This window comes from Schistocerca cancellata, chromosome 11 (assembly GCF_023864275.1).
Source record: "Schistocerca cancellata isolate TAMUIC-IGC-003103 chromosome 11, iqSchCanc2.1, whole genome shotgun sequence".
In the NCBI taxonomy this organism is placed as follows: domain Eukaryota; kingdom Metazoa; phylum Arthropoda; class Insecta; order Orthoptera; family Acrididae; genus Schistocerca; species Schistocerca cancellata.
Genome location: NC_064636.1, coordinates 34129253 through 34155468, shown reverse-complemented (window position 1 = coordinate 34155468; position 26216 = coordinate 34129253). Strand labels below are relative to the sequence as shown.

At 43.4% G+C, this 26216-nt stretch overlaps 1 protein-coding gene across 2 annotated transcripts in view; it reads right to left on the bottom strand.

Moving 5' to 3' along the window:
• LOC126108592 (potential E3 ubiquitin-protein ligase ariadne-2) overlaps window positions 1-26216 on the bottom strand; it is a 106893-nt gene that overhangs the window by 19916 nt on the left and 60761 nt on the right. Inside the window, exon 2 of one of the 2 annotated variants that reach the window (XM_049913891.1) lies at window positions 2982-3848. In XM_049913891.1, the coding sequence (XP_049769848.1) occupies window positions 2999-3848 (850 nt within the window). In that variant the 3' untranslated portion in view covers window positions 2982-2998. The remainder of the gene's footprint in view (window positions 1-2981; window positions 3849-26216) is intronic. The other variant, XM_049913890.1, reaches the window with a different exon arrangement.

The following is a 26216-nucleotide window of genomic DNA, read 5'->3' as shown; positions in this document are numbered from 1 at the left end:
CCTCACACACATGACAGCTGTCACTGGCGGCTAAGACCGGAGCTGCAGGTAGTGGCAGCTGAGTGTGCGTGAGGTGGGCTCACTTGTGCGAATTTGTGTGTTTTCTTTGTCGAGGAAGGCCTCGGCCGACAGCCACACGTGTAACATCTCGTTGTTGTGCCCGTCTCCAACTCGACGGGTCATCTTTACAATGAGTAGCAGCCTATCCTATTTCTAATATACGATGTGGACCGTTTTAATACATAATGAGGAATAACTCAAGACAGAGATGAGATACAGAAAAATATTTTCGACAACAATTGTAGGTGACAAAGACGGTGAAAATTTGCTACTAATGGCCATGACCTTGAACATGATTTTCAGGGTGATTTGGAAGATAAAGTGATTTTTTTAAAAATGGGAACCCTAATATTAGATTTAAGATTTGAAAACATTGGCAAATTTCACACACAAAATGATACATTATTCGAGATCATGGCACGGTTCAAGGAAAGTCAAACAAGCAAATATGTTTTCAGTTCTAGTACAGATTAACTCTGAAGAGAGGAGTGATACAGCAAAATACAATGTCAGATACAAATTGGAAGGAGCATAAGGTGTCAGAAGTCATTACCAACAATCACGATCTTAGTCATCGAAGGTCATCTGAAGGTTGAGTTTTGTTTCATGGAAACCCATATTTGTGATGTCGGACTTGGAAAAAACAAGAACAGATTTGAACTTTAAGTTTACTGGCAAAAATAAATACATCATAACGTATAAATGTTATCCTCACCCACAATTACTTCTCCTTCGAAGGCATTACCTACAAACAAATCCGCAGTACGACTATGGGCACCCGCATTGCAGCATCCTATGCTAACCTATTCGTGGGCCATCTAGAGGAATCCTTCCCGAAAACCCAGAATCCTAAACCCCTCACCTGGTCCAGATTCATTGATGACATCTTTGCTAGCTGGATTGAAGGTGAGGACACCTTATTCACATTCCTCCAGAACCTCAACAACTTCTCCCCCATTTGCTTCACCTGGTCCTACTCAACCAACAAGCCACCTTCCTAGATGTTGACCTTCATCTCAGAGAAAGCTATATCAGTACCTCTGTCCATATCAAACCTACTAACCACCAGCAATACCTCCACTTCAACAGCTGCCACCCATTCCATACCTAGAAGTCCCTTCCATACAGCCTAGCCACCCGTCGTCGTCGCATCTGCAGTGACAAGCAGACCCTCTCTAAATATACCAAGGGTCTCACTGCAGCCTTCACCGACCGTAAATATCCTCCCATCCTTGTACAAAAACAAATCTCCCGTGCCGTATCTTTCCAGTCTCCCACCACCTCCCAAACTCCCACAGTCCGGCCACAGAGGAGCAGTCCCCTCGTAACTCAGTACCATCTGGGACTGGAGCAACTGAATTACATTCTCTTCCAGGGTTTCTATCACCTCTCGTTGGGCCCTGAAATGAGAAATGTCCTGCCCACTATCCTTCCCAACCCTCCTACCGTGGTATTCCGCCGTCCACCGAACCTACACAATATACTCGTCCATCCTTACACGACCCCTGCTCCCGATCCCTTACCTCGTGGCTCACACCCCTGTAACAGACCTAGATGCAAGACCTGTCCCATACATCCTCCTAACACCAACTACTTCAGTCCGGTCACTAACATCACCAATCCCATCAAAGGCAGGGCTACCTGTGAAACCAGTCACGTGATTTACAAGCTAAGCTGCAACCTCTGTGCTGCATTCTACGTAGGCACGACAACCGACAAGCCGTCTGTCCGCACAAATGGCCACTGACAAACTGTGGCCGAGAAACAAGTGGACCACCCAGTTGCTGAACACACTGCCAAACATGATATTCCTGATCTGAATGACTGCCTCACAGCCTGTGTCATATGGATCCTTCCCACCAACAATAGCTTTTCTGAACTGCGCAGGTGGGAACTTTCCCTGCAATACATTCTACATTCCTGTAAACCTTCTGGCCTCAACCTTTGTTAGTCCTCATCCATCCAGCTCCCTCCCTGTTCCCATTCCAGCACTACAAAGAAAGTCATTTCACCGCCACACCCAGTCTTTTAATTTCTTTTATTTCTCTCCTTTCCACTACTTACCCCCTCCCCCCTCCGCACCTTCTCTCCTGCCCTCTGTCTAAACTGCAACACTTCACTGTCCGCCACTCCCACCATACTATCTCTCCCCCTCCCCGCCCCAGACTCCTCCTTACCCCCACCCAGTCGCCACTCCCATCATGCACTGGTGCTGCTGTTCGCAGTGTGGTCTCAGCTCTCTGAGACTGCAGACATGTGTGCAAGTTGCGTTTGTGTGTGTGTGTGTGTGTGTGTGTGTGTGTGTGTGTGTGTCTACTGCTTGCAAAGGCCTTAATGGCCGAAATCTTTAGTTGTGTGAATCTTTTTATAGTGCCTATCGCGACTCAGCATCTACACTATACGGTGAGTAGCAACTTTCCTTTTCTGGTATTCTAACATTGTATTTTGCTGTATATCTCCTGTACTCCAATTTAATTCCTACTAGAACTAAAAAAAAAAAAAATTCTTAAATGTATTTGCTTATTTGACCTTCATCGAACATTGCCACGATGTCGAATAATGTATCATTTAACACATAATGTTTACCGCTCTTTTCAAATCTTAAACATTAGGGTTCCCATTTTGAAAAATCACTGTAACCTCGAAATCACCTTTAAAATCACGTTCAAGCTCACAGCCATTAGTAGCAATACCTGACCCTCTTTGCCACCGACAACTCTTATCTAAGACATTTTAGTCTGTTTCCCGAGTTATTCCCCATTACAGATTAAAACGCTCGGTAGAATCTCACACGGGATAGACTACCTCGGAGAGCTACACCGAACCAGTTTTCAGACCCAAACGCCACTAAACGACAGGAGCGGTCCGCTACGTAACGATAAGCTGTCAGGGCGGGAGGAGCGAGGGAGGGAAATGCGTACCCGGGTACGGCGGCGCCTTACAGGAAGTCCTTGAGCAGGGTGGTGCGCCGCTTCTCGGCGATGTCCATCTGGTTCTCGAGGTCGCCGCGGTCGGTCGTCTCGGCGCGCTCCACCTTCCAGGAGAGGTTCTCGATCTCGGCTTCGAGCTGCGCCTGCTGGTACTCGAAGAGCGCCTTGCGCGGGCCCGCCTCCATGTAGTAGGCGTACGGGTACGTGTACTGCAGCGTGTAGCGGCACTTGGCCAGCAGCGCCGCCGCGTCCAGCAGGTACTGCCAGTCGATCCACGTGCCCGCCGCCTTCATGATCTTGTCGTCGATGCGGCGGCGGATCTTGCGCAGCGTCTGCTCCTCCAGCTTGAGGCTCTTGGAGTGGTTCTCCCAGCGCTCGTAGTAGTGCAGGTACTTCTTGAGCGCCTCGCGGGCGCGCGTCAGCGCCGACTCCTGCGCCGCGTCCGGGTTCTCCTTGTAGCGCGAGCACTCGTAGTAGTCGGAGCCGTGCGACTTCCAGTCGCCGAGGCACATCCAGCAGAAGTCGTGCTTGCAGTTGTAGCACTGCATGTGGTTGCAGCCGCCGTTCTTCTCGATGCAGACGTGGCAGCGCGGGCAGTCCTTGGTGTGGGCGCTGATGTAGTTGGCCGTCTCGCTGTCGTCGGCGCACTTGGTGAGCCAGCGGCGGATGGTGGCGCAGTCGGTGGGCGCGTGGTAGTCGCCGCCGCACAGGAAGCAGAAGGCGGCCGCGCAGCTGGAGCACTGCGCGCGCTTGGCGCGCGGCTCCTTGGCGCGCACCACCGCCCGGCAGTTGAGCCCGGGGCAGAACTGGAACTCGGGGTGCGACTTGACGTAGTCCCGGAAGGCGAACTGCTGGTACCTGCGGACACGGACCACACACGTCGCTATTTCGGCACGCCCCGCACCGCTTATTTTAGGAGGATGTAAGTTCACCGGACTCGGATACGATGTGACGTCGTTATGACGTACACACGCTACATCGAAAACGATAGAAACCGTATATCGACTACTCGACTTTTGTGAATTTTCGAAAGATTGTGACAGGGTAGTGCTGTGCTCTGCGCCATTCGTTGAAATGTGTTTTGCGTTCCTTGCGTTTAAATCGTGTATTGTACTGTGTTTGTGTCCTGTGCGTTGTTTTTCGTTTGCTCGTCTCTAATTGTGTGTTCAGCATTCGAGAGACTAATGAGAGAAAAGCTGAAAGAGTTCAGCATCGATGACGACGGGCAATTGCGTGGTTATTGTGAATCTCAAGCAGAAATTGATGTACTTCTGACCCAGCTGAAGTGCGTCGGTTATTCGTACTCGGTGAGAAGAAGCACTCAGTAGCCAAAATCTTTAGATGCGTCAAGACACTAACCTTTGGTCTAGATTACATTGAGAAATCCACTTCCCCTCGTATTTCATCTCCGGTCGACGATTTTTCTTCAACACTGCCTCATATTTTTCTTTTTAAGTTCGAAATTCAATCATTCTACACACCAGTCATTACTGGACACTAAGGTACCTGTCTCTGCGGTCCGGGTGTAAAATTACTTGGAATTATGGTTGATAAAAGACTATCTTGGGATGGACATATAAATTACTTAGCTAACAAACTTGCACGAGTTCTCTTTCACCTATATAAATTAAGAAAAAAAGGTCAGCAAGAGTATGCTGCTACAATCTAATATGTACTGACAAGACCAATTGTATGAAACCACACTAAAATGTTGATAATAAATAAATATTATTTTTGGCGTAAGCATTCAATACAACAATCACACAATCCAATCTGGTCGGGACATAAGAAGACTTCACTTTTTTACGTGGTGTTTTCAAGGCCACGGTCAGGAATATTTCTATTAATATCCAGCTCTTTTATTTTGGCGAAATACATATACGCTACCACACTGAGCTGCTTTCGGAATCGCACGTGTCGAAACAAACCACTAGCTGACGACAGTTTAGAATCTCGAACGTTCGTAAAAGTCGATAGGTGTAGAAGGTTTATAATTTATAAAAAACAGCTACCAGCCACATGTATGGTTTAAAAAGGTTTATTATCTTCAGACCATGACCGGTTTCGGATTTTTCTTTACAAATCCATCTTCACATGGCAGTTACAAGCACTTTAAGTTGGACCTAGTTTTGTTTTTGTTATTCGTTTGCTGCACTGGGAAAGAAAAGAAATATTTTGTTGTCATATCGGTAATGGTATTTTAACAAAAGATTTACTTCTTTTACAAAATCTAATTGCTCATGAGACAGTTTTCTGTTTTAAACTTAGTAAACGTGCAGGTTATTGTACTTACGAGCTAGACACACTCTCTCAAAAAATAAAAGAAAAAATTGCTAGCAATAAGTCTTTGCAACAAGCAACAGCCACAATAACTATGAAAGACAAAAAATCAGTAAAATATGTAGCCCTACCATATATAGGCCCACTTTCATACAAATTTTCCAACCTATTCAAGAAGAAGAATGTCAAAATCAGTTTCTCTACCAATAACAAATTCCAACAAAGAGTCATACACTCACTCCCACACAATAGCATATCCCATAGAAGATCTGGAATTTATAAACTTAAGTGTAACAACTGTCCTAAATTCTACATTGGCCAAACAGGTAGAGCTTTTGAAACAAGATTCAAGGAACACCTTGATGCCCTACGTCTGAAAAACCTAAGCAAACCTGCTTTTGCCACCCATCTTGCAGAAAACAATCATACAGTTGAGAATATAGAAAACAACCTGCAGATATTACACCTCAAAGACAAGGGTTTTACATTGAATCTCTTAGAGGAGATTGAGATTCATACACATAAAAACAGGTTCCCTGATCTCATTCTGAATGAACAGACAGAGTCAGTTAACACCCACTTCCTAAATAACTTTGAAGAAGCTTTCACTTTTTTAAAACAACTTAAGCCTAATATTCCATTAAAAACATTCAGTATACAGGCCCCCAAAAACTGCTTATATGTCATTGTAACATTTCATAATGAAAACATGTGCATTGATTATCATGTCATATATTAGAATTTATCTCCTAAAATTGTAACAACTAATTAGTAACACACAGTTTTTCTGTACTACATATAATGTTTGTAATCTTATTTGTATGTAATTTTATTTATTCCGTGTTAGACTAATCTCATACAATAGCAAAGAGTTATTTTACTGTACCCATATCGACTATACAGCAACTGTAAGTTAACATCGTTATGACTGTAAGCTCTTGGCAAATATTGTTCTCGTTTGTAATATGAAGCTGGGCCACGTTTTGTAAACGTTATTCGTGTGTGCTGCGTGTGTAATTAAGATGATGAGGTTGAAAGTGACGTCCATTGACTGGAATAGCACTCACATAGTGCATACTTAAAAGTGTATTAAGCTTGCGCTCGAAAACATAAACGCACGAATATTTCGTCAGGCAGAACTACATAGCTCGTAAGTACAATAACCTGCACGTTTACTAAGTTTAAAACAGAAAACTATCTCATGAGCAATTAGATTTTGTAAAAGAAGTAAATCTTTTGTTAAAATACCATTACCGATATGACAACAAAAATATTTCTTTTCTTTCCCAGTGCAGCAAACGAATACCAAAAACAAAACTAGGTCCAACTTAGAATGCTTGTAACTGCCCTCTGAAGATGGATTTGTAAAGAAAAATCCGAAAACGGTCATGGTCTGGAGATAATAAACCTTTTTAAACAATACATGTGGCTGGTAGCTGTTTTTTATAAATTATAAACCTTCTACACCTATCGACTTTTACGAACGTTCGAGACTCTAAACTGTCGTCAGCTAGTAGTTTGTTTCGACACATGCGATTCTGAAAGCAGCTCAGTGTGGTAGCGTATATGTATTTCGCCAAAATAAAAGAGCTGGATATTAATAGAAATATTCCCGACCGTGGCCTTGAAAACACCACGTAAAAAAGTGAAGTCTTCTTATGTCCCGACGGGATTAGATTGTGTGATTGTTGTATTGAATGCTTACGCCAAAAATAATATTTATTTATTATCAACATTTTAGTATGATTTCATACAATTGGTCTTGTCAGTACGTATTAGATTGTAGCAGCATACTCTTACTGACTTTTTATCTTAATTTATATAGCTGAAAGAGAACTCGTGCAAGTTTGTTAGCTAAGTAATTTATATGTCCACCCCACGATAGTCTTTTATCAACCATAATTCCAAGTAATTTTACACCCGGACCGCAGAGACAGGTACCTTAGTGTCCAGTAATGACTGGTGTGTAGAATTATTGAATTTCGAACTTTAAAAGAAAAATATGAGATATTGTTGAAGAAAAATCGTCGACCGGAGATGAAATACGAGGGGAAGTGGATTTCTCAGTGTAATCTTAACGAAAGGTTAGTGTCTAGTACTGATTGACGTATGAAATAATTGAATGCAGTGTCAAAGCATTCCATGGTGGTAAGGTTTTCTCTGATTAGTCTCTCGAATGCTGAACACATAATTAGAGACGAGCAAACGAAAAACAACGCACAGGACACAAACACAGTACAATACACGATTTAAACGCAAGGAACGCAAAACACATTTAAACGAATGGCGCAGAGCACAGCGCTACCCTGTCACAATTTCTCGTGAGTTCACAAAAGTCGAATAGTCGATATACGGTTTCTATCGTTTTCGATCTAGCGTGTATACGTCATAATGACGTCACATCGTATCCAAGTCCGGTGAACTTAGCATCCTCCCTTATTTTATCACTGACGTGCTGCCCGACAGTCGGAAAGACTCCAGTACGGATGACACAGTAATAAGCTTTCCGATATTCTCGAGGCACAATCGTGCAATATTTTTTGAAAGAATAACCTGCCATTTGGCTGTGTATTACTGTATTTATCTTTTGTACTGTCTAGATTTCAGCTTTTATGCCATTATCAAGTATAATGCTGAAAGTTCTTAGATCAGTAATATGCCATATCCGTTAACGCAGAGCAAAGCAGGTAAACACATAGTTGGACAGTTACATCATAAAGGCCTATGTTGGTCTTGTTTCCTGCTTTGGACTGCCTCGAGAGATATGACATGATCCAGCGAAAAGCAGCGCGATTCGTCATGGGGACATTTAGTCAGCGCGAGAGCGTTACGGAGATGCTGAACAAGCTCCAGTGGCGGACACTTCAAGAAAGGCGTTACGCAATACGGAGAGGTTTATTATCGAAATTACGAGAGAGCACATTCCGGGAAGAGATGGGCAACATATTACTACCGCCCACATATATCTCGCGTAATGATCACAACGAAAAGATCCGAGAAATTAGAGCAAATACGGAGACTTACAAGCAGTCGTTCTTCCCACGCACAATTCGTGAATGGAACAGGGAAGGGGGGATCAGATAGTGGTACAATAAGTACCCTCCGCCACACACCGTAAGGTGGCTCGCGGAGTATAGATGTAGATGTAGAAATGGTCTAAGAACTCTTAGCAGTGTCCTCGATAATTGCATATAAGCTGAAATCTCGATAGTAGAGAATAGAAATACGGTAATAGACAGTCAAATGTTGACTTATTACTACAGAGAAAGAAGAAAAGAAAAGAAAAAGGAAGAAAAGAACACAGTAGTAAGCATTCCCCAGTGTTGAGAAACAACTGAAAGTGTTGAAAAGAAGCAAGTCCTTCCTTAGTTGTGAGCTCTGCAAGATCCATGTTCTAATTTATATTTACGTGACAAACCCTAATTCTAGGGCTATATTTCATTTTTGACAAATGGATCTACGCCGACATTTGTAAAAACGGCGATGGTACATTAGTCCTTACTAATGTAAAATTGCCACCTTCTGAAGAAGACAAATTTATATTTGTCGAAACCTAGGTAAAGAATTCTTTATCCCCTGCAACTGGTCGGCTGTTTATAATTTTATTACGTGGAACCGTTGCTGTTGTGCAGCTACGTTTAAAATATTCACCTTCCTTAGTTTGTATTTTTCACGAATCTCTCACCTGGCACAATGTCCTGAGCAACTGGCAAAATGTGCACGTGACTTCTCTATAAGAAGGGCAAAAGAACGGACCTGCAAAATTACACACGGATATCTTTTAACATTGGTTTGCTGCAAAATTCTTGAACATATCTTGAGTTCGAATATAATAAAGTTCCTTAACACCCAGGCACTTATATCCTCAAATCTGCACGGTTTTATAGGGCATCAGTTGTGTGAAACTCAGCTTGCCCTGTTTTCACACGATATGATGCAAACTACGGATGAAGGGCAACAGGCAGATTACATATTGCCATATTTCCGAAAAGCATTTGACACAGTACGCCACTGCACACTGTTAACGAAGGTACACGCATACAGAATAGGTTCCCAGATATAAGACTGGCTCGAAGACTTCTCCAGTAATAGAACCCAGTGCGTTGTCGTCGACAGTGTTCGTCGGAGACAAGATAACGTAATGAGTGCCCCAGGGAAGTGTTATTGGACCGTTGCTATTTTCTGTATAAATAAATGATCTGGCAAACAGGGTGGGTAGCAATCTGTGGTTGTCGCTGACAATGCTGTGGGGTACAGGACGGTGTCACAGCTAAAATTTCCAGCTCGTGTGACGAATGACAGCTAGCTCCAAAAGTACTGTGTGTAAACTTTTAGATGGCAGACCCCTCACCAGTCCTGAATCGGTAGAAGTCGGTACACGTTGGGAGGCTTCGGTAGGCACGCAGTTTCGATTGTTGCCAACATTACGTAGCCGACTGTGTTGTACAAGGTAGCCATTGTCGTCTGCTTCGTTATTGTTTTGCGCTGTACTGTTCTGCGTGTTTTTATTGTGCAGTTGTGCTAAACATTATCAAAATGAGTGAAGTGGCAGTTGCTGGCCCATCTAGGGAGTCGCCAGCAACCCCTACCGGTATGCCTACGGTTAGAAGGAAACCAGTACTACGTAGCGATGCTCGCAAAATTATATTGCGTGTGATTGAATGCTGCGAAAGGGAAAGGGAGCAGAAAAAATTGCTTCACCCCATTTACAAATCTTAAGTGAGAGCTGCTACGTACACAGGACAAAACATGTGTAGCATTGGAAGATTCAAACAGTTTTCCAAGAATCATCCTGGCGTATCACCACAAACGCCTGGCAAGAAAAGGCGAGTTTCCATTTCAAACATTTTGTTCGCGATCGCTTTGAAGGAGACCCCTATTTCGTCCGAATTACCTTAAATTGCATTTTTCCTTGCTACTGTATTGCTTTGTATGGAAACGCCACTGGTTACTGTATTATTTCGAAACACATTCATATTACAGTACATTTCCAAATTCAAAAAAATACATGCAGTGCAGAAGGCATGTTCTTATAAATCTTTCTCTCTCTTTTAACTTAGGAAAAGAGGTGGAGAAATCGAAGTAATGATCGATGATTTCATTGCAATCGGATGAGTGGTTTGTGAGCGCATACATACATTCATTTATATATACAGGGTTATTACAAATGATTAAAGCGATTTCACAGCTTTACAATAACTTTATTATTTGAGATATTTTCACAATGCTTTGCACACACATACAAAAACTCAAAAAGTTTTTTTAGGCATTCACAAATGTTCGATATGTGCCCCTTTAGTGATTCGGCAGACATCAAGCCGATAATCAAGTTCCTCCCACACTCGGCGCAGCATGTCTCCATCAATGAGTTCGAAAGCATCGTTGATGCGAGCTCGCAGTTCTGACACGTTTCTTGGTAGAGGAGGTTTAAACACTGAATCTTTCACATAACCGCACAGAAAGAAATCGCATGGGGTTAAGTCGGGAGAGCGTGGAGGCCATGACATGAATTGCTGATCATGATCTCCACGAAGACCGATCCATCGGTTTTCCAATCTCCTGTTTAAGAAATGCCGAACATCATGATGGAAGTGCGGTGGAGCACCATCCTGTTGTAAGATGAAGTCGCCGCTGTCGGTCTCTAGTTGTGGCATGAGCCAATTTTCCGCGGGCTACGCGTGAAACTTGCCCGATACGCGTTCAACCGTTTCTTCGCTCACTGCAGGCCGACCCGTTTATTTCCCCCTACAGAGGCATCCAGAAGCTTTAAACTGCGCATACCATCGCCGAATGGAGTTAGCAGTTGGTGAATCTTTGTTGAACTTCGTCCTGAAGTGTCGTTGCACTGTTATGACTGACTGATGTGAGTGCATTTCAAGCACGACATACGCTTTCTCGGCTCCTGTCGCCATTTTGTCTCACTGCACTTTCAAGCGCTCTGACAGCAGAAACCTGAAGTGCGGCTTCAGCCGAACAAAACTTTATGAGTTTTTCTACGTATCTGTAGTGTGTCGTGACCATATGTCAATGAATGGAGCTACAGTGAATTTATGAAATCGCTTCAATCATTTGTAATAGCCCTGTATATAGATTTTAATGTATGTGACGATTTCAGTTTCGTTTACGAACAACATTTAAAGCGAGTTTTACTTCCAAGCCTTTCGTCTGCTTTCGTGTAAGCATGGCGCGCAATTTGTAGTGCCAGCACTGCAACACTGGTAGGCGTGCCCCCCCCCCCCCCCCCCCAACGGCTCCTCACCCCTCGCCGGGCAATGGTTGCTTCCTCCTCTCACCGCACTCCCCCTCTGCCATCATACAGTTAACACACTGTATTAGGTCTACAACTTTGCTTCCGCCGTTTTGCAACAGATGGCAGTAATGACAAGTGGCGTTCGGCTGATTGGTCATACGCATCTGTAAACATAATGCCATAAAAATATTACTCGATTTGTGATTGAATCATAAGGTTATTCTCGATTAAGTACGTCAACTTACGTACCCATTTCTTGCCATTTGCGGGAAGTTTTAATTTTCTGCTTTGACATGAAGAAATCTGCAGCTGTGGCTCTTAAAATGCTGGGTAAGACCAATGGTGAGGCACTATTAGTGGAGGAACGTGCAGAGAATGTTTTCAATGGCTTAAGAACGGTGATTTTGATGTCGAAGACCGGCACAGTGGTGGAAGACAGAATGTTTTCGTAGCTACTGAAACAGACGAAGACAGTCACACGACATCATTATCGAAAGCAATTGATGCGTTCGAGCCCAGCACTGAAACACAAACGGCCACAATACAGCGATAGACACGTAAAGGTAATTTTGCAGCAGGTCAGTGCTCAACCCCATGTCGCAAAACCCATCAAAATACAGGGCTATTACAAATGATTGAAGCGATTTCATAAATTCACTGTAGCTCCATTCATTGACATATGGTCACGATACACTACAGATACGTAGAAAAACTCATATAGTTTTGTTCGGCTGAAGCCGCACTTCAGGTTTCTGCCGTCAGAGCGCTCGAGAGCGCAGTGAGACAAAATGGCGACAGGAGCCGAGAAAGCGTATGTCGTGCTTGAAATGCACTCACATCAGTCAGTCATAACAGTGCAACGACACTTCAGGACCAAGTTCAACAAAGATCCACCAACTGCTAACTCCATTCGGCGATGGTATGCGCAGTTTAAAGCTTCTGGATGCCTCTGTAAGGGGAAATCAACGGGTCGGCCTGCAGTGAGCGAAGAAACGGTTGAACGCGTGCGGGCAAGTCTCACGCGTAACCCGCGGAAGTCGACGAATAAAGCAATCAGGGAGCTAAACGTACCACAGCCGACGGTTTGGAAAATCTTACGGAAAAGACTAAAACTGAAGCCTTACCGTTTACAATTGCTACAAGCCCTGACACCCGATGACGAAGTCAAACGCTTTGAATTTTCGGCGCGGTTGCAACAGCTCGTGGAAGACGATGCGTTCAGTGCGAAACTTGTTTTCAGTGATGAAGCAACATTTTTTCTTAATGGTGAAGTGAACAGACACAATGTGCGAATCTGGGCGGTAGAGAATCCTCACGCATTTGTGCAGCAAATTCGCAATTCAATTCACCAAAAGTTAACGTGTTTTGTGCAATCTCACAGTTTAAAGTTTACGGCCCCTTTTTATTCTGCGGAAAAAACGTTACAGGACACGTGTATCTGGACATGCTGGAAAATTGGCTCTTGCCACAACTGGAGACCGACAGCGCCGACTTCATCTTTCAACAGGATGGTGCTCCACCGCACTTCCATCACGATGTTCGGCATTTCTTAAACAGGAGATTGGAAAACCGATGGATCGGTCGTGGTGGAGATCATGATCAGCAATTCATGTCATGGCCTCCACGCTCTACCGACTTAACCCCATGCGATTTCTTTCTGTGGGGTTATGTGAAAGATTCAGTGTCTAAATCTCCTCTACCAGCTGCTGCTGCTGCTGCTATCATCTAATACATTCCCCTCTTTGGGGAAGTGTGAGGGGGAGTTTGTAGCCTTTTGGCTTTTACTCCCCTGTGTACGTGTGTGTGTGTTTTTTCTATATATTTTTGGTGTCTGTGATAAGTGATGAATTGTTGTGAATGTGTCTGGTACTTGCCTGGGGTAGGCGAGAATATTTGGTGTTATATGGGAAGGAACTGGATTAGGGATTGGGTGTTGGGATTTTCTCTTCGACTTAATCGTCGAAGATCGTCATAGGGCGCTTGTGCTTATCGCGGGACATGTCATACCGACCTAGGGAGTGGATGAGTGCATTTCCAGATCTGGAGAAACCTTCATAGAAGGCCCTTGCCAGATCCTGGAAACGCTCTCTCAGGAGTGGGATTTCGGCTGCGGCATGCAGATCGTCTGTGGGGAATCCAAGTGGTAGATGTAGTGCCCTTCTGAGGGCGCGGTTCTGCAGCCTCTGGAGTTTGTCCAGGTGCTGCTTTCCGCGTATCCCCAGACAGGGCACGCATACTCCATTACCGGCCGGATCAGGGCCTGGTATACATTTACTGCTACTGGGCAGGGAAGGGAGCTGGTTGTGTTCAGGATAGGGTATAGGATGGACATTCTGGCGCAGACCTCCCTGTGGACCTCGTCTATGTGGGGTTTCCACGTAAGACGAGAGTCCAAGGTTACGCCACGGTACTTGGCGGTTCTGCGCCAGGGGAGCCTCTACCAAGAAACGTGCCAGAACTGCGAGCTCGCATTAACGATGCTTTCGAACTCATTGAAGGGGACATGCTGCGCCGAGTGTGGGAGGAACTTGATTATCGGCTTGATGTCTGCCGAATCACTAAAGGGACACATATCGAACATTTGTGAATGCATAAAAAAACTTTTTGAGTTTTTGTATGTGTATGCAAAGCATTGTGAAAATATCTCAAATAATAAAGTTATTGTAGAGCTGTGAAATCGCTTCAATCATTTGTAATAACCCTGTATACAAGGAAACGTTGAAACGAGAAATCCTATCCCTCCCGCCGTATTCTCCATACATTGTTCTCTCTGACTACCACCGAAACGATCAGTGGCATACAGTCTGGCTGACCAGCACTTCCGATCATATGAACGAGTGCAAAATTGAATCGATTCATCGATTTACGGATCCCAACAAAAGAGGCCCAGTTCTTCCGCCACGGGATTTGTACGATATCCGAAAGATGGGAGAATGTAGTGGCCAGCGATGGGCAATATTATGAATCAATTTTTTTGTAAGTTTTTCACAATAAAGTCACAAACTTCGAGAAAAAACAGCAGAAGCAAAGTTTTAGACCCAGAAGAACAACGTAAGTTAATGCAGATGAGTAGGAAAATCAAACCCGTATTGTTTGAAGCACTAATAGCGTCCTGAATGACACAGTCATGTCATTTGGATATCTGGGTGTAACATTGCAAAGTTATACGAAATGGTTTGACTTTTATTTTGTCGGGAGGATTTTGGGAAAGTGTAGTTCATCTGTAAAAGACACCACATACAGGATACCGGTGTGACCTATTCTCGAGTACTGCTCGTGTGTTCTGGGTCAGCACTAGGTCAGGTAAAAGGAAGACATCAAAGCAGTCACAGGCAGGCCGCTAAATTTCTTATAGGTAAAATACAGGGAGCGAAAGGCTATTTACAATTTGTACAGAAACCAGATGGCAGTTATAAGAGTCGAGGGACATAAAAGGGAAGCAGCGGTTGGGAAGGGAGTGAGACAGGGTTGTAGCCTGTCCCCGATGTTATTCAATCTGTATATTGAGCAAGCAGTAAAGGAAACAAAAGAAAAATTCGGAGTAGGTATTAAAGTCCATGGAGAAGGAATAAAAACATTGAGGTTCAAAAATGGTTCAAATGGCTCTGAGCACTATGGGACTTAACTGCTACGGTCATCAGTCCCCTAGAACTTAGAACGACTTAAACCTAACTAACCTAAGGACAGCACACAACACCCAGCCATCACGAGGCAGAGAAAATCCCTGACCCCGCCGGGAATCCGTGGAGGTTCGCCGATGACATTGTAATTCTGTCAGAGACAGCAAAGGACTTGGAAGAGCAGTTGAACGGAATGGACAGTGTCTTGAAAGGAGGGTATAAGATGAACATCAACAAAAGCAAAACGAGGATAATGGAATGTAGTCGAATTAAGCCAGGTGATGCTGAGGGAATTAGATTAGGAAATGAGACGCTTAAAATAGTAAAGGAGTTTTGCTATTTGGGGAGCAAAATAACTGATGATGGTCGAAGTAGAGAGGATATAAAATGTAGACTGGCAATGGCAAGGAAAGCGTTTCTGAAGAAGAGAAATTTGTTAACATCGAGTATAGATTTAAGTGTCAGGAAGTCGTTTCGGAAAGTATTTGTATGGAGTGTAGCCATGTATGGAAGTGAAACATGGACAATAAATAGTTTGGACAAGAAGAGAATAGAAGCTTTCGGAATGTGGTGCTACAGGAGAATGCTGTAGATGGGTAGATCACATAACTAATGAGGAGGTATTGAATAGAATTGGGGAGAAGAGGAGTTTGTGGCACAGCTTGACAAGAAGAAGGGACCGGTTGGTAGGACATGTTCTGAGGCATCAACGGATCACCAATTTAGTATTGGAGAGCAGCGTGGAGGGTAAAAATCGTAGAGGGAGACCAAGAGATGAATACACTAAGCAGATTCAGAAGGATGTAGGTTGCAGTAGGTACTGGGAGATGAATAAGCTTGCACAGGATAGAGTAGCATGGAGAGCTGCATCAAATCAGTCTCAGGACTGAAGATCACAACAACAATAAGTTTGAACAACACGTAAGTATTGTTGAGATGCTTTCCAAACTCGAATGGGAATCCCCAGGGGGAAGTCAACGTTGTTTTTGAGGAACACTATTGAGATTATATAGAGAACTAGAATTTGAAGTTGACTGCGGAACGATTCTACTACTGCCACTAAGCATTTTGCAAAGAACCACACAAATGAAATATATGAGAAATTAGGGTGCATACAGAGGCTTATACAGACAGCCACTTCTTCCTTCTCTATTTGCGAGTGGAGGGGAAAGGAAAGGGCCGGCAGTGATACGGGACCCTCCGCCACAAATCGTACACGGCTCGTGAAGTACGGATGTAGATGCACAACTGACGATTCGAGGCTGACAGAAAAAGCACATTAGCACAGGCGACGAGGGGATTCGTGCCTGAGAGAAGTCTATTAGAATTAATTTAAGGCAGAATTATTGAGAATGTTCATTTGAAAAACAAAAATTGTACAGAAGTGAATCTTGAACAGTGGGGGGGAACCAGAAAAGAACTGAGGTATCCGACATGTGCTGCTATAGAGGAATTTCGAAAATTAGGTGGACTAATAAGATAAGAAATGACACGGTTCTACACAGAATCAGTGCGGGAAGGAAGATGTGGGAACACTGACAAGAGGAAGGGACGGGATACAGGGCACGCATTACGACATCCGCAAATAACACAGGTGCTGCTAGAGGCAGCTTCAAGGGGTGAAGACACTGACTGGAACATCTACATCTACGCTCTGCACTCATTGCACCAATTATTAGGGGTTCTTTCCATTCCTTTCCTGTTCAGAGTCAGGGAAGAATGATTGTTAGAATGCATCTGTGCATGCAGTAATTATTCGAATCTTACTAGAGATGGGTAGTTCGCGAACGAACGGGTCCAAAGGAACGGTTCACCAAGATGAACGAAAGGACCGAGGAACGAATTCCAAGGAACGATAGGTTCATAGTTCACTAGTTCACGTCGGTAGCGGCGGTCACTTCGGCAGTTCTCGTTCCAGTCTCGGTCGCGTGCTCGTCTCAGTCTCGGCCTCCCTCGGCCGCACTCGTCGTTCTTCGCATGACCACCTGTCTCAGTTCCACTACCGGCTGCTCCTAGTTAGTTAAGTATCCAGTTGTTCGTTTCGTTCACTGCGCTCGCCTGTTTTACATATGTTGCAAACTGTTCTTGCACTTGGTTCTGGCTATTCAGCGTCCACGACCCGTAATCAAAAAGTATTTTATAGTTACGTAAATTACATAAAAATTACGTTGTATGTAATAGGTACGTCTTTTCAGATAACAAAAGGGCATATCAGCTCAGTTCATTATATCGATGAACAGCAGAAGACATACTTATAATAAGGCAAGTTTTTTTTTTTGTTATTCATATATTTTTTGGTTTTGTCGATTTGATTTAGCAGCCAACTTTCAATAATTTGCTTAATTTTTAGTGTAAGAAAATTAATATAAAACGATTTTCGTATATCTTTCATACACAAAACATTACATTTACGAAGGCTCAAAGTTTGGTTGTTTCCAATTAGCATTACCTGCTAGTTTGGTTTCTTTGGAAAAAAAAGGTGGGTTGTGGGTCATTTTGGCTCAGTAGGAAAAGCGGTGCCTCTCCATTTGAAAAGACATAGATTTCCATAAAATCGTATTTACTTATTATCTCAAAAATATTTGTTCAGGAGGAGCTTTCAAGCCAAAAACTTTATTACTGCGAACTTAATTATTATTATTATTGCTGCCTTAACTTTAATAATGGAACATAAAATCCTAATTTTTACTAAGCGTGTGACGTAAGTATGTGAAAACCACACTTTATTTTATGCTTCCATAAAGTCTCTCAACTCAGTGACAACGTGAAGTACGAGTATATATACGGTGTAAACGATTATTGTTTACAACGTAGCATAGCTATGTAGTGGTAGTCGAAACGAAGAATTTTATACAAGACACTTGTGGTCTATTAAGTTGGGAAACAGTCACCAACAGGTTTACAAGACTATATGAGCTATAGCCCATTCGCGTCGCGTGAGATTTTCATGTTCTCTTCTCCAGCTCTCTACACTTCGTCATCGATTGTTTCGCAATTGTTTCTTGCGTTAGCTTGTTATTTCTTCACTGCCTAACTATTACATGTTTGTCTGTTTGTTGTATCTGCTCTTAACAGGCAACACATCGTCCGTAACTGGCGAGCAGTCTGTACTCGGGGCCGGTTTTCCGTGCGCCACCCTATATTATTTCCCTGAGATCAGCCACATATGGTCACGGTTGGCTAAACGAGAGGTTCTGCAGAATCACAGAAATTACTTCTAAAAGTGTGTAAAAATTCTGTAACGAATAAAAACTCTATACTCCAGGGGGGTGGTAAGTGTCCTCCATCCTTCAGTCACCTACACTACTAGTTTTCAGTTTTTCATGAGAACCATATACCAAGTACAAATGAACGGTGAACGAGTAGAAATGAACGGTTCCCAAAAGAGAACGATCAGCAGTGAACCAGTTTCCAAGGATGAACGAGTTTGCCCATCTCTAAATCTTACCCTCATGATCTCTATATAAGCAATACGTAGGGGCTCGATGTATGTAGGCTGGAACTTAAATAGTGGCAACACTGCTGTGGAGACACTATGTGACGGAATCTACTATTGTCGCCGATAGCACACGTCGTTGACATACCTACCTTACGTCCGAGCAAATGGACTCGCCCGTCCCACGTCACCGGCGTGCGCACAATCGAGGGAAACACAGTCACTTGTGAGAGAGCAGTCTAACGTAACGGTGTCACTATGTTTTCGAAACAGGAACAACTGAGTCGGATCGAGATTGAATGTGCCAGAGGTCGTACAGCACGAGAGCGTCATCGAGGTCTTCAAGAGGCGTGCGGGGAATCGGCATTGCCGTGCAGAACAGTGGCACCTCGGGTAAAAGCCTCCGACGAAAGATGACAAACTGTGGCAGGCACGCATCGGGCAGGTCGTCCTAGTGTCTCCGAAGAAGTAGTGCACGCTGTTGCCGTGTACGGGGCTCCGGAAAGGCTCAAAATCATGAAAAGTTCAATTTTTACTTTTTGCGTTTTCTGAATCTGCAGACTATTACCTTTTAATAGATATATAATTTATTCAATTCCGACGACTACAACTATTTTTAATTTTTTTTGAAATGTGTTCTACATGGGCGTGACCCACTGTGGCGCTGTTAAACTGCTGTAAAATGGTGTTATTATTAACGTCCGTGTTCATCAGGTACATTTTAGTGATGTGAGATAAAGTATGTGTTGTGGCTAACCTGTGATGGTTCAATATATATCGCTGGTGTGATTGTCGATTGTTTCATGTTTATTTACTCTGTCGTTATCTCGAAAATATTCGTAATTAATTCTGTTTCTTGAGTCTCTGTTTTGTTGAAGTATAATGAGTAAAAGTAAAGTTGCTGTTGCGACTTTCAATGATGGCAACATTGTAAGGTGCAAGGTATTTAGAAATATGGGAATGAAGATAGGTTCTAACATGGTACGAGCGATGCTTGCTTTAGACAAGGAACGCCTTCGGGCTGCAGACAGGGCTGTAAAGAGTCTATGAATACAAGCAAGAGTAAACAGGAGGAGGAACGAGAGGAAGCTGGAGGAGGAGTTTGCAGAGGATGAAGATAATCCATCCTATGGACCTGGAATGCACTAAAGAGTTAAACCAATCTTTGTCGCTCGATTCCCAAAACTTTTATTTTCTCATACTAATTACATGCTTTCTAAGGATCTTCCAAACATATTTGTTTCAAACTTTCAGTAAATGTTACACAGTACCTTCTGCATAATTTAACACAGCCTTTTTCCAAAAAAAACTGTATATTTTTGAATATATAAATAAAAAATTGCAAAAAAATGTTGTGAAATTTCATTACAATTGAAAAAAAATCATCTTTAATAACTGAACTAAAATTTTGTAAAATCCCTGTGTTAAGTTGTAGCCCATATTCCAATAAATAATCTGTAAAAAGTTCAACTTCCTACCTCAAATACTTTGTGAGGAAAGATGTAATTTATAAGCGTTATTTTAACATTGCGTTCCGGAGCCCCTTAACGGACAGTGATCGACGCCACGCTATTCGTGAACTCGCCCACGAAACTGGATTAGCACATACGACTGTGCTTCGCATCCTGAAGGAACGCGCACGGAAAACCGGGCCCCGAGTACAGACTGCTCGCCAATTACGGACGATGTGTTGCCCGTTACGAGCAGATACTACAAACAGACAAACATGTAATAATTAGGCAGTGAAGAAATAACAAGCTAATGCAAGCAACAATTGCGAAACAATCGATGACGAAGTGTAGAGAGCTGGAGAAGAGAACATGAAAATCTCACGCGACGCGCATGGGCTATAGCTCATGTAGTCTTGTAAACCTGTTGGTGACTGTTTCCCAACTTAATAGACCACAAGTGTCTTGTATAAAATTCTTCGTTTCGACTTCCACTACATAACTATGCTACGTTGTAAACAATAATTGTTTACACCGTATATATACTTCACGTTGTCTCTGAGTTCGTAGGCGAAGTAGAGACTTCATGGAAGCATAAAATAAAATGTGGTTTTCACATACTTGCATCACACGCTTAGTAAAAATTGGGTTTTCATGTTGCATTATTAAAGTTAATGCGAAAATTTGCATCACGACGGGTTCCGCACGACTTGACGGAAATGCAGAAATGGATGTGTTACGATGCTGTTCAGATGCACTCGCAGCACTACGAGCGTGAAGGAGAGGCTATTTTACGCCTATCGTAACACGTAAATGGGAGATACGATGCTGCGTGAAGAGTTTGACAGAGCACTGAAAGACCTGAGTCGAAGCAAGGCCCCGGTAGTAGACAACATTCCATTGGAACTACTGACGGCCTTTCGAGAGCCAGTCCTGACAAAACTCTACCATCTGGTGAGCAAGATGTATGAGACAGGCGAAATACCTTCAGACTTCAAGAAGAATATAATAATTCCAATCCCAAAGAAAGCAGGTGTTGACAGATGTGAAAATTACTGAACAATCATTTTAATAAGTCACGGCTGCAAAATACTAACGCGAATTCTTTACAGACTAATGGAAAAACTGGTAGAAGCCGACCTTGCCGAAGATCAGTTTGGATTCCGCAGGAATGTTGGAACACGTGAGGCAATACTGACCTTACGACTTATCTTAGAAGAAAGATTAAGGAAAGGCAAACCTACGTTTCTAGCATTTGTAGACTTAGAGAAAGCTTTTGACAATGTTGACTGGAATATTCTCTTTCAAATTCTAAAGGTGGCAGGGGTAAAACACAGGGAGCGAAAGGCTATTTACAATTTGTACAGAAACCAGATGGCAGTTATAAGAGTCGAGGGACATGAAAGGGAAGCAGTGGTTGGGAAGAGAGTGAGACAGGGTTGTAGCTTATCCCCGATGTTATTCAATCTGTATATTGAGCAAGCAGTAAAGGAAACAAAAGAAAAATTCAGAGTAGGTATTAAAATCCATGGAGAAGAAATAAAAACGTTGAGGTTCGCCGATGATATTTAATTCTGTCAGAGACGGCAAAGGACTGGAATGGAATGGACAGTGTCTTGAAAGGAGGATATAAGATGAACATCAACAAAAGCAAAACGAGGATAATGGAATGTAGTCGAATTAAGTCGGGTGATGCTGAGGGAATTAGATTAGGAAATGAGACGCTTAAAGTAGTAAAGGAGTTTTGCTATATGGGGAGCAAAATAACTGATGATGGTCGAAGTAGAGAGGATATAAAATGTAGACTGGCAATGGCGAGGAAAGCGATTCTGAAGAAGAGAAATTTGTTAACATCGAGTATAGATGTAAGTGTCAGGAAGTCGTTTCTGAAAGTATTTGTATGGAGTGTAGCCATGTATGGAAGTGAAACATGGACGATAAATAGTTTGGACAAGAAGAGAATAGAAGCTTTCGAAATGTGGTGCTACAGAAGAATGCTGAAGATTAGATGGGTAGATCACATAACTAATGAGGAGGTATTGAATAGAATTGGGGAGAAGAGGAGTTTGTGGCACAACTTGACTAGAAGAAGGGACCGGTTGGTAGGACATGTTGTGAGGCATCAAGGGATCACAAATTTAGCATTGGAGTGCTGCGTGGAGGGTAAGAATCATAGAGGGAGACCGAGAGATGAATACACTAAGCAGATTCAGAGGGATGTAGGCTGCAGTAGGTACTGGGAGATGAAGAAGCTTGCACAGGATAGAGTAGCATGGAGAGCTGCATCCAACCAGTCTCAGGACTGAAGACAACAACAACAACAACAACAACATCGTAATACTGGATGAGATATGGGCCACAAAACTGAAACGCCAATCCAACGAATGGCGTCATTACGGGTTGCCACATAAGTCGAAAGTGCGTCAGAGCGCCAGTTCGGTGATTCTCGGGTATAACTGTGACGGTGTGGAGCATCACCTGCAATCAGCTGTGCAATCCACTCACCATTTTGCACGACAATGCGCGGGCGCCTACATCACAAACTGTGGCTGCTCTGTTCGGTATACGGAACTAGGAATTACTGTACTGTCCATCGTACTCCTCGGACTTAAGTCCTTGTGACTTTGATTCGGTTCCAAAGATGAACGAACCACTTCACGGCATTCGCTTCAGAACAATTCCAGAGATTCGACAGGGCAGTAGGCTGCTCCATTCACACCATATGCTAACGGTATACTACACCTTCCCCATTGCTGGCAACTGGTTCTACACGACGCTGATGACTACTTTGAAGAACAGTAACAGGTGCAGACACGTAACTCTTTTGTATCGGTTGTGAATAAATAGTTGCCACTATTTAAGTTCCAACCCACGTATATTCCTAGAGTGATCATTTAAATCCGGTTCTCGAAAATTTGTAAGTATATTTTATCAGGATAGTTTACGTCTATCTTCGAGAGTCTGCAATTCAGTTTCTTCAGCATCAGCCGGCCAGGGTGGCCGAGCGGTTCTGGGCGCTACAGTCTGGAACCGTGCGACCGCTACGGTCGCAGGTTCGAATCCTGCCTCGGGCATGGATGTGTGCGATGTCCTTAGGTTAGTTAGGTTTAAGTAGTTCTAAGTTCTAGGGGACTGATGACCTCAGAAGTTAAGTCCCATAGTGCTCAGAGCCATTTTTCTTCAGCATCACTGTAACGTTCTCCCACAGGTCAAAGAAACCTGTGACTATTCGTGCTGCCCTTCTCTGTATAGAATCAATAATCCCTGTTAGTCCTATCTAGTATGGGTCCCACACACTCGAGCAATATTATAAAACTGGTGGCACGAGTGATTTGTAAGCAATTTCTTTTGTAGACCGATTGCACTTCCGTAGAATTCTGCCAATAAACCGAAGTCTGCCAACTGCTCTAGCCGTGACTGAACCTATGTGATCATTCCATTTCATATCCCTACAAAGTGTTACACCCAGGTATTTATTTGAGTTGGACGATTCCAATAGTGACTCACTGATGTAGTCACAGGATACTACATTTTTTAGCTTTGTAAACTGCAATATTTTAAACTTCCTGGCAGATTAAAACTGTGTGCCGGACTGAGACTCGATCTCGGGACCTTTGCCTTTCGTGGGCAAGTGCTCTACCGTCTGAGCTACCCAAGCACGACTCACGCCCCGTTCTCACAGCTTTACTTCTGCCAGTACCTCGTCTTCTACCTTCCGAACTTAACAGAAGCTCTCCTGCGAGAGCACTTGCCTGTGAAAGCCGAAGGTCCCGAGTTCGAGTCTCGGTCCGGCACACAGTTTTAATCTGCCAGGAAGTTTCATATCAGCGCACACTCCGCTGCAGAGTGAAAATCTCATTCTGCAATATTTTACTTTTCTGAACATTTGAAACATGTTGCCAATCTCTGCAGCACTTTGGAATCTTATCAATAGCTGACTCAATATTTATGCAGCTTCCTTAATGTAGTATGTCTTTACAGATAACTGCATCATCTGTAAAAAGTTGGAAGTTACTAATAATACTGTCCGCAAGGTCGTTAATATACAACGTGAAGAGCAAGGGTCCCAACACACTTCTCCAGGGACACCCGAATTGATTTCTACCTCTGACAATTACACTCTGTCTGAGATAACATGCATCTCCACGAGTCGTGCTCAGGTAACTCAGACTGAGCAGCTCTTGCCCGCTGAAGGCAAATGTCCTGCATTCGAGTCTCAGTCTGCCACCGGCACAGTTTTAATCTGCAAGTACGTTTCATAAAGTGTATTTCTTATCCAGTAACAAATTTTCACCTCTGCCATAATGCCTGCCAGATTCAGAGGATTACTTTTCCAATCAACAGTCTATATCTACATCTACACGATTACTCTGCAATTCACATTTAAGTGCTTGGCAGAGGGTTCATCGAACCACAATCATACTACCTCTCTACCATTCCACTCCCGAACAGCGCGCGGGAAAAACGAACACCTAAACCTATCTGTTCGAGCTCCGATTTCTCTTATTTTATTTTGATGATCATTCCTACCTATGTAGGTTGGGCTCAACAAAATATTTTCGCATTCGGAAGAGAAAGTTGGTGACTGAAATTTCGTAAATTAAATAGATCTCGCCGCGACGAAAAACGTCTTTGCTGTAATGACTTCCATCCCAACTCGCGTATCATATCTGCCACACTCTCTCCCCTATTACGTGATAATACAAAACGAGCTGCCCTTTTTTGCACCCTTTCGATGTCCTCCGTCAATCCCACCTGGTAAGGATCCCACACCGCGCAGCAATATTCTAACAGAGGACGAACGAATGTGGTGTAAGCTGTCTCTTTGGTGGACTTGTTGCATCTTCCAAGTGTCCTGCCAATGAAACGCAACCTTTGGCTCGCCTTCCCCACAATATTATCTATGTGATCTTTCCAACTGAAGCTGTTCGTAATTTTAACACCCAGGTACTTAGTTGAATTGACAGCCTTGAGAATTGTACTATTTATCGAGTAATCGAATTCCAACGGATTTCTTTGGAACTCGTGTGGATCACCTCACACTTTTCGTTATTTAGCGTCAACTGCCACCTGCCACACCATACAGCAATCTTTTCTAAATCGCTTTGCAACTGATACTGGTCTTCGGATGACCTTACTAGACGGTAAATTACAGCATCATCTGCGAACAACCTAAGAGAACTGCTCAGATTGTCACCCAGGTCATTTATATAGATCAGGAACAGCAGAGGTCCCAGGACGCTTCCCTGGGGAACACCTGATATCACTTCAGTTTTACTCGATGATTTGCCGTCTATTACTACGAACTGCGACCTTCCTGAGAGGAAATCACGAATCCAGTCGCACAACTGAGACGATACCCCATAGGCCCGCAGCTCGATTAGAAGTCGCTTGTGAGGAACGGTGTAAAAAGCTTTCCGGAAATCCAGAAATACGGAATCAACCTGAGATCCCCTGTCGGTAGCGGCCATTACTTCGTGCGAATAAAGAGCTAGCTGCGTTGCACAAGAACGGTGTTTTCTGAAACCGTGCTGATTAAGTAATAGATCGTTCCCTTCGAGGTGATTCATAATGTTTGAATACAGTATATTCTCCAAAACCCTACTGCAAACCGACGTCATTCTAACTTGGGCACTTACAGCCATATGGCAAAGGAGAAGCTACCAAAGCTTTACTTGGGCTAGGTCACCACAAAGCTTAAAATTTGGAGAGCTGGAGTACTGGTTATTCATCCTGTTTTACTGCCCCTGTTAATACCTACTGAGGAAACAAATATTGCACTAGACTAACGTGGAACGCTCTATCTACATCTACATCTACATCCATACTCCGCAAGCCACCTGACGGTGTGAGGCGGAGGGTACCTTGAGTACCTCTATCGAATCCCTTCTATTCCAGTCTCGTATTGTTCGTGGGAAGAAGGATTGTCGGTATGCCTCTGTGTGGGCTCTAATCTCTCTGATTTTATCCTCACGGTCTCTTCGCGAGATATACGTAGGAGGGAGCCATATACTGCTTGACTCCTCGGTGAAGGTATGTTCTGTAAACTTCAACAAAAGCCCGTACCGAGCTACTGAGCGTCTCTCCGGCAAAGTCTTCCACTGGAGTTTATCTGTAATCTCCGTAACGCTTTTGCGATTACTAAATGATCCTGTAATGAAGCGTGCTGCTCTCCATTGGATCTTCTCTATC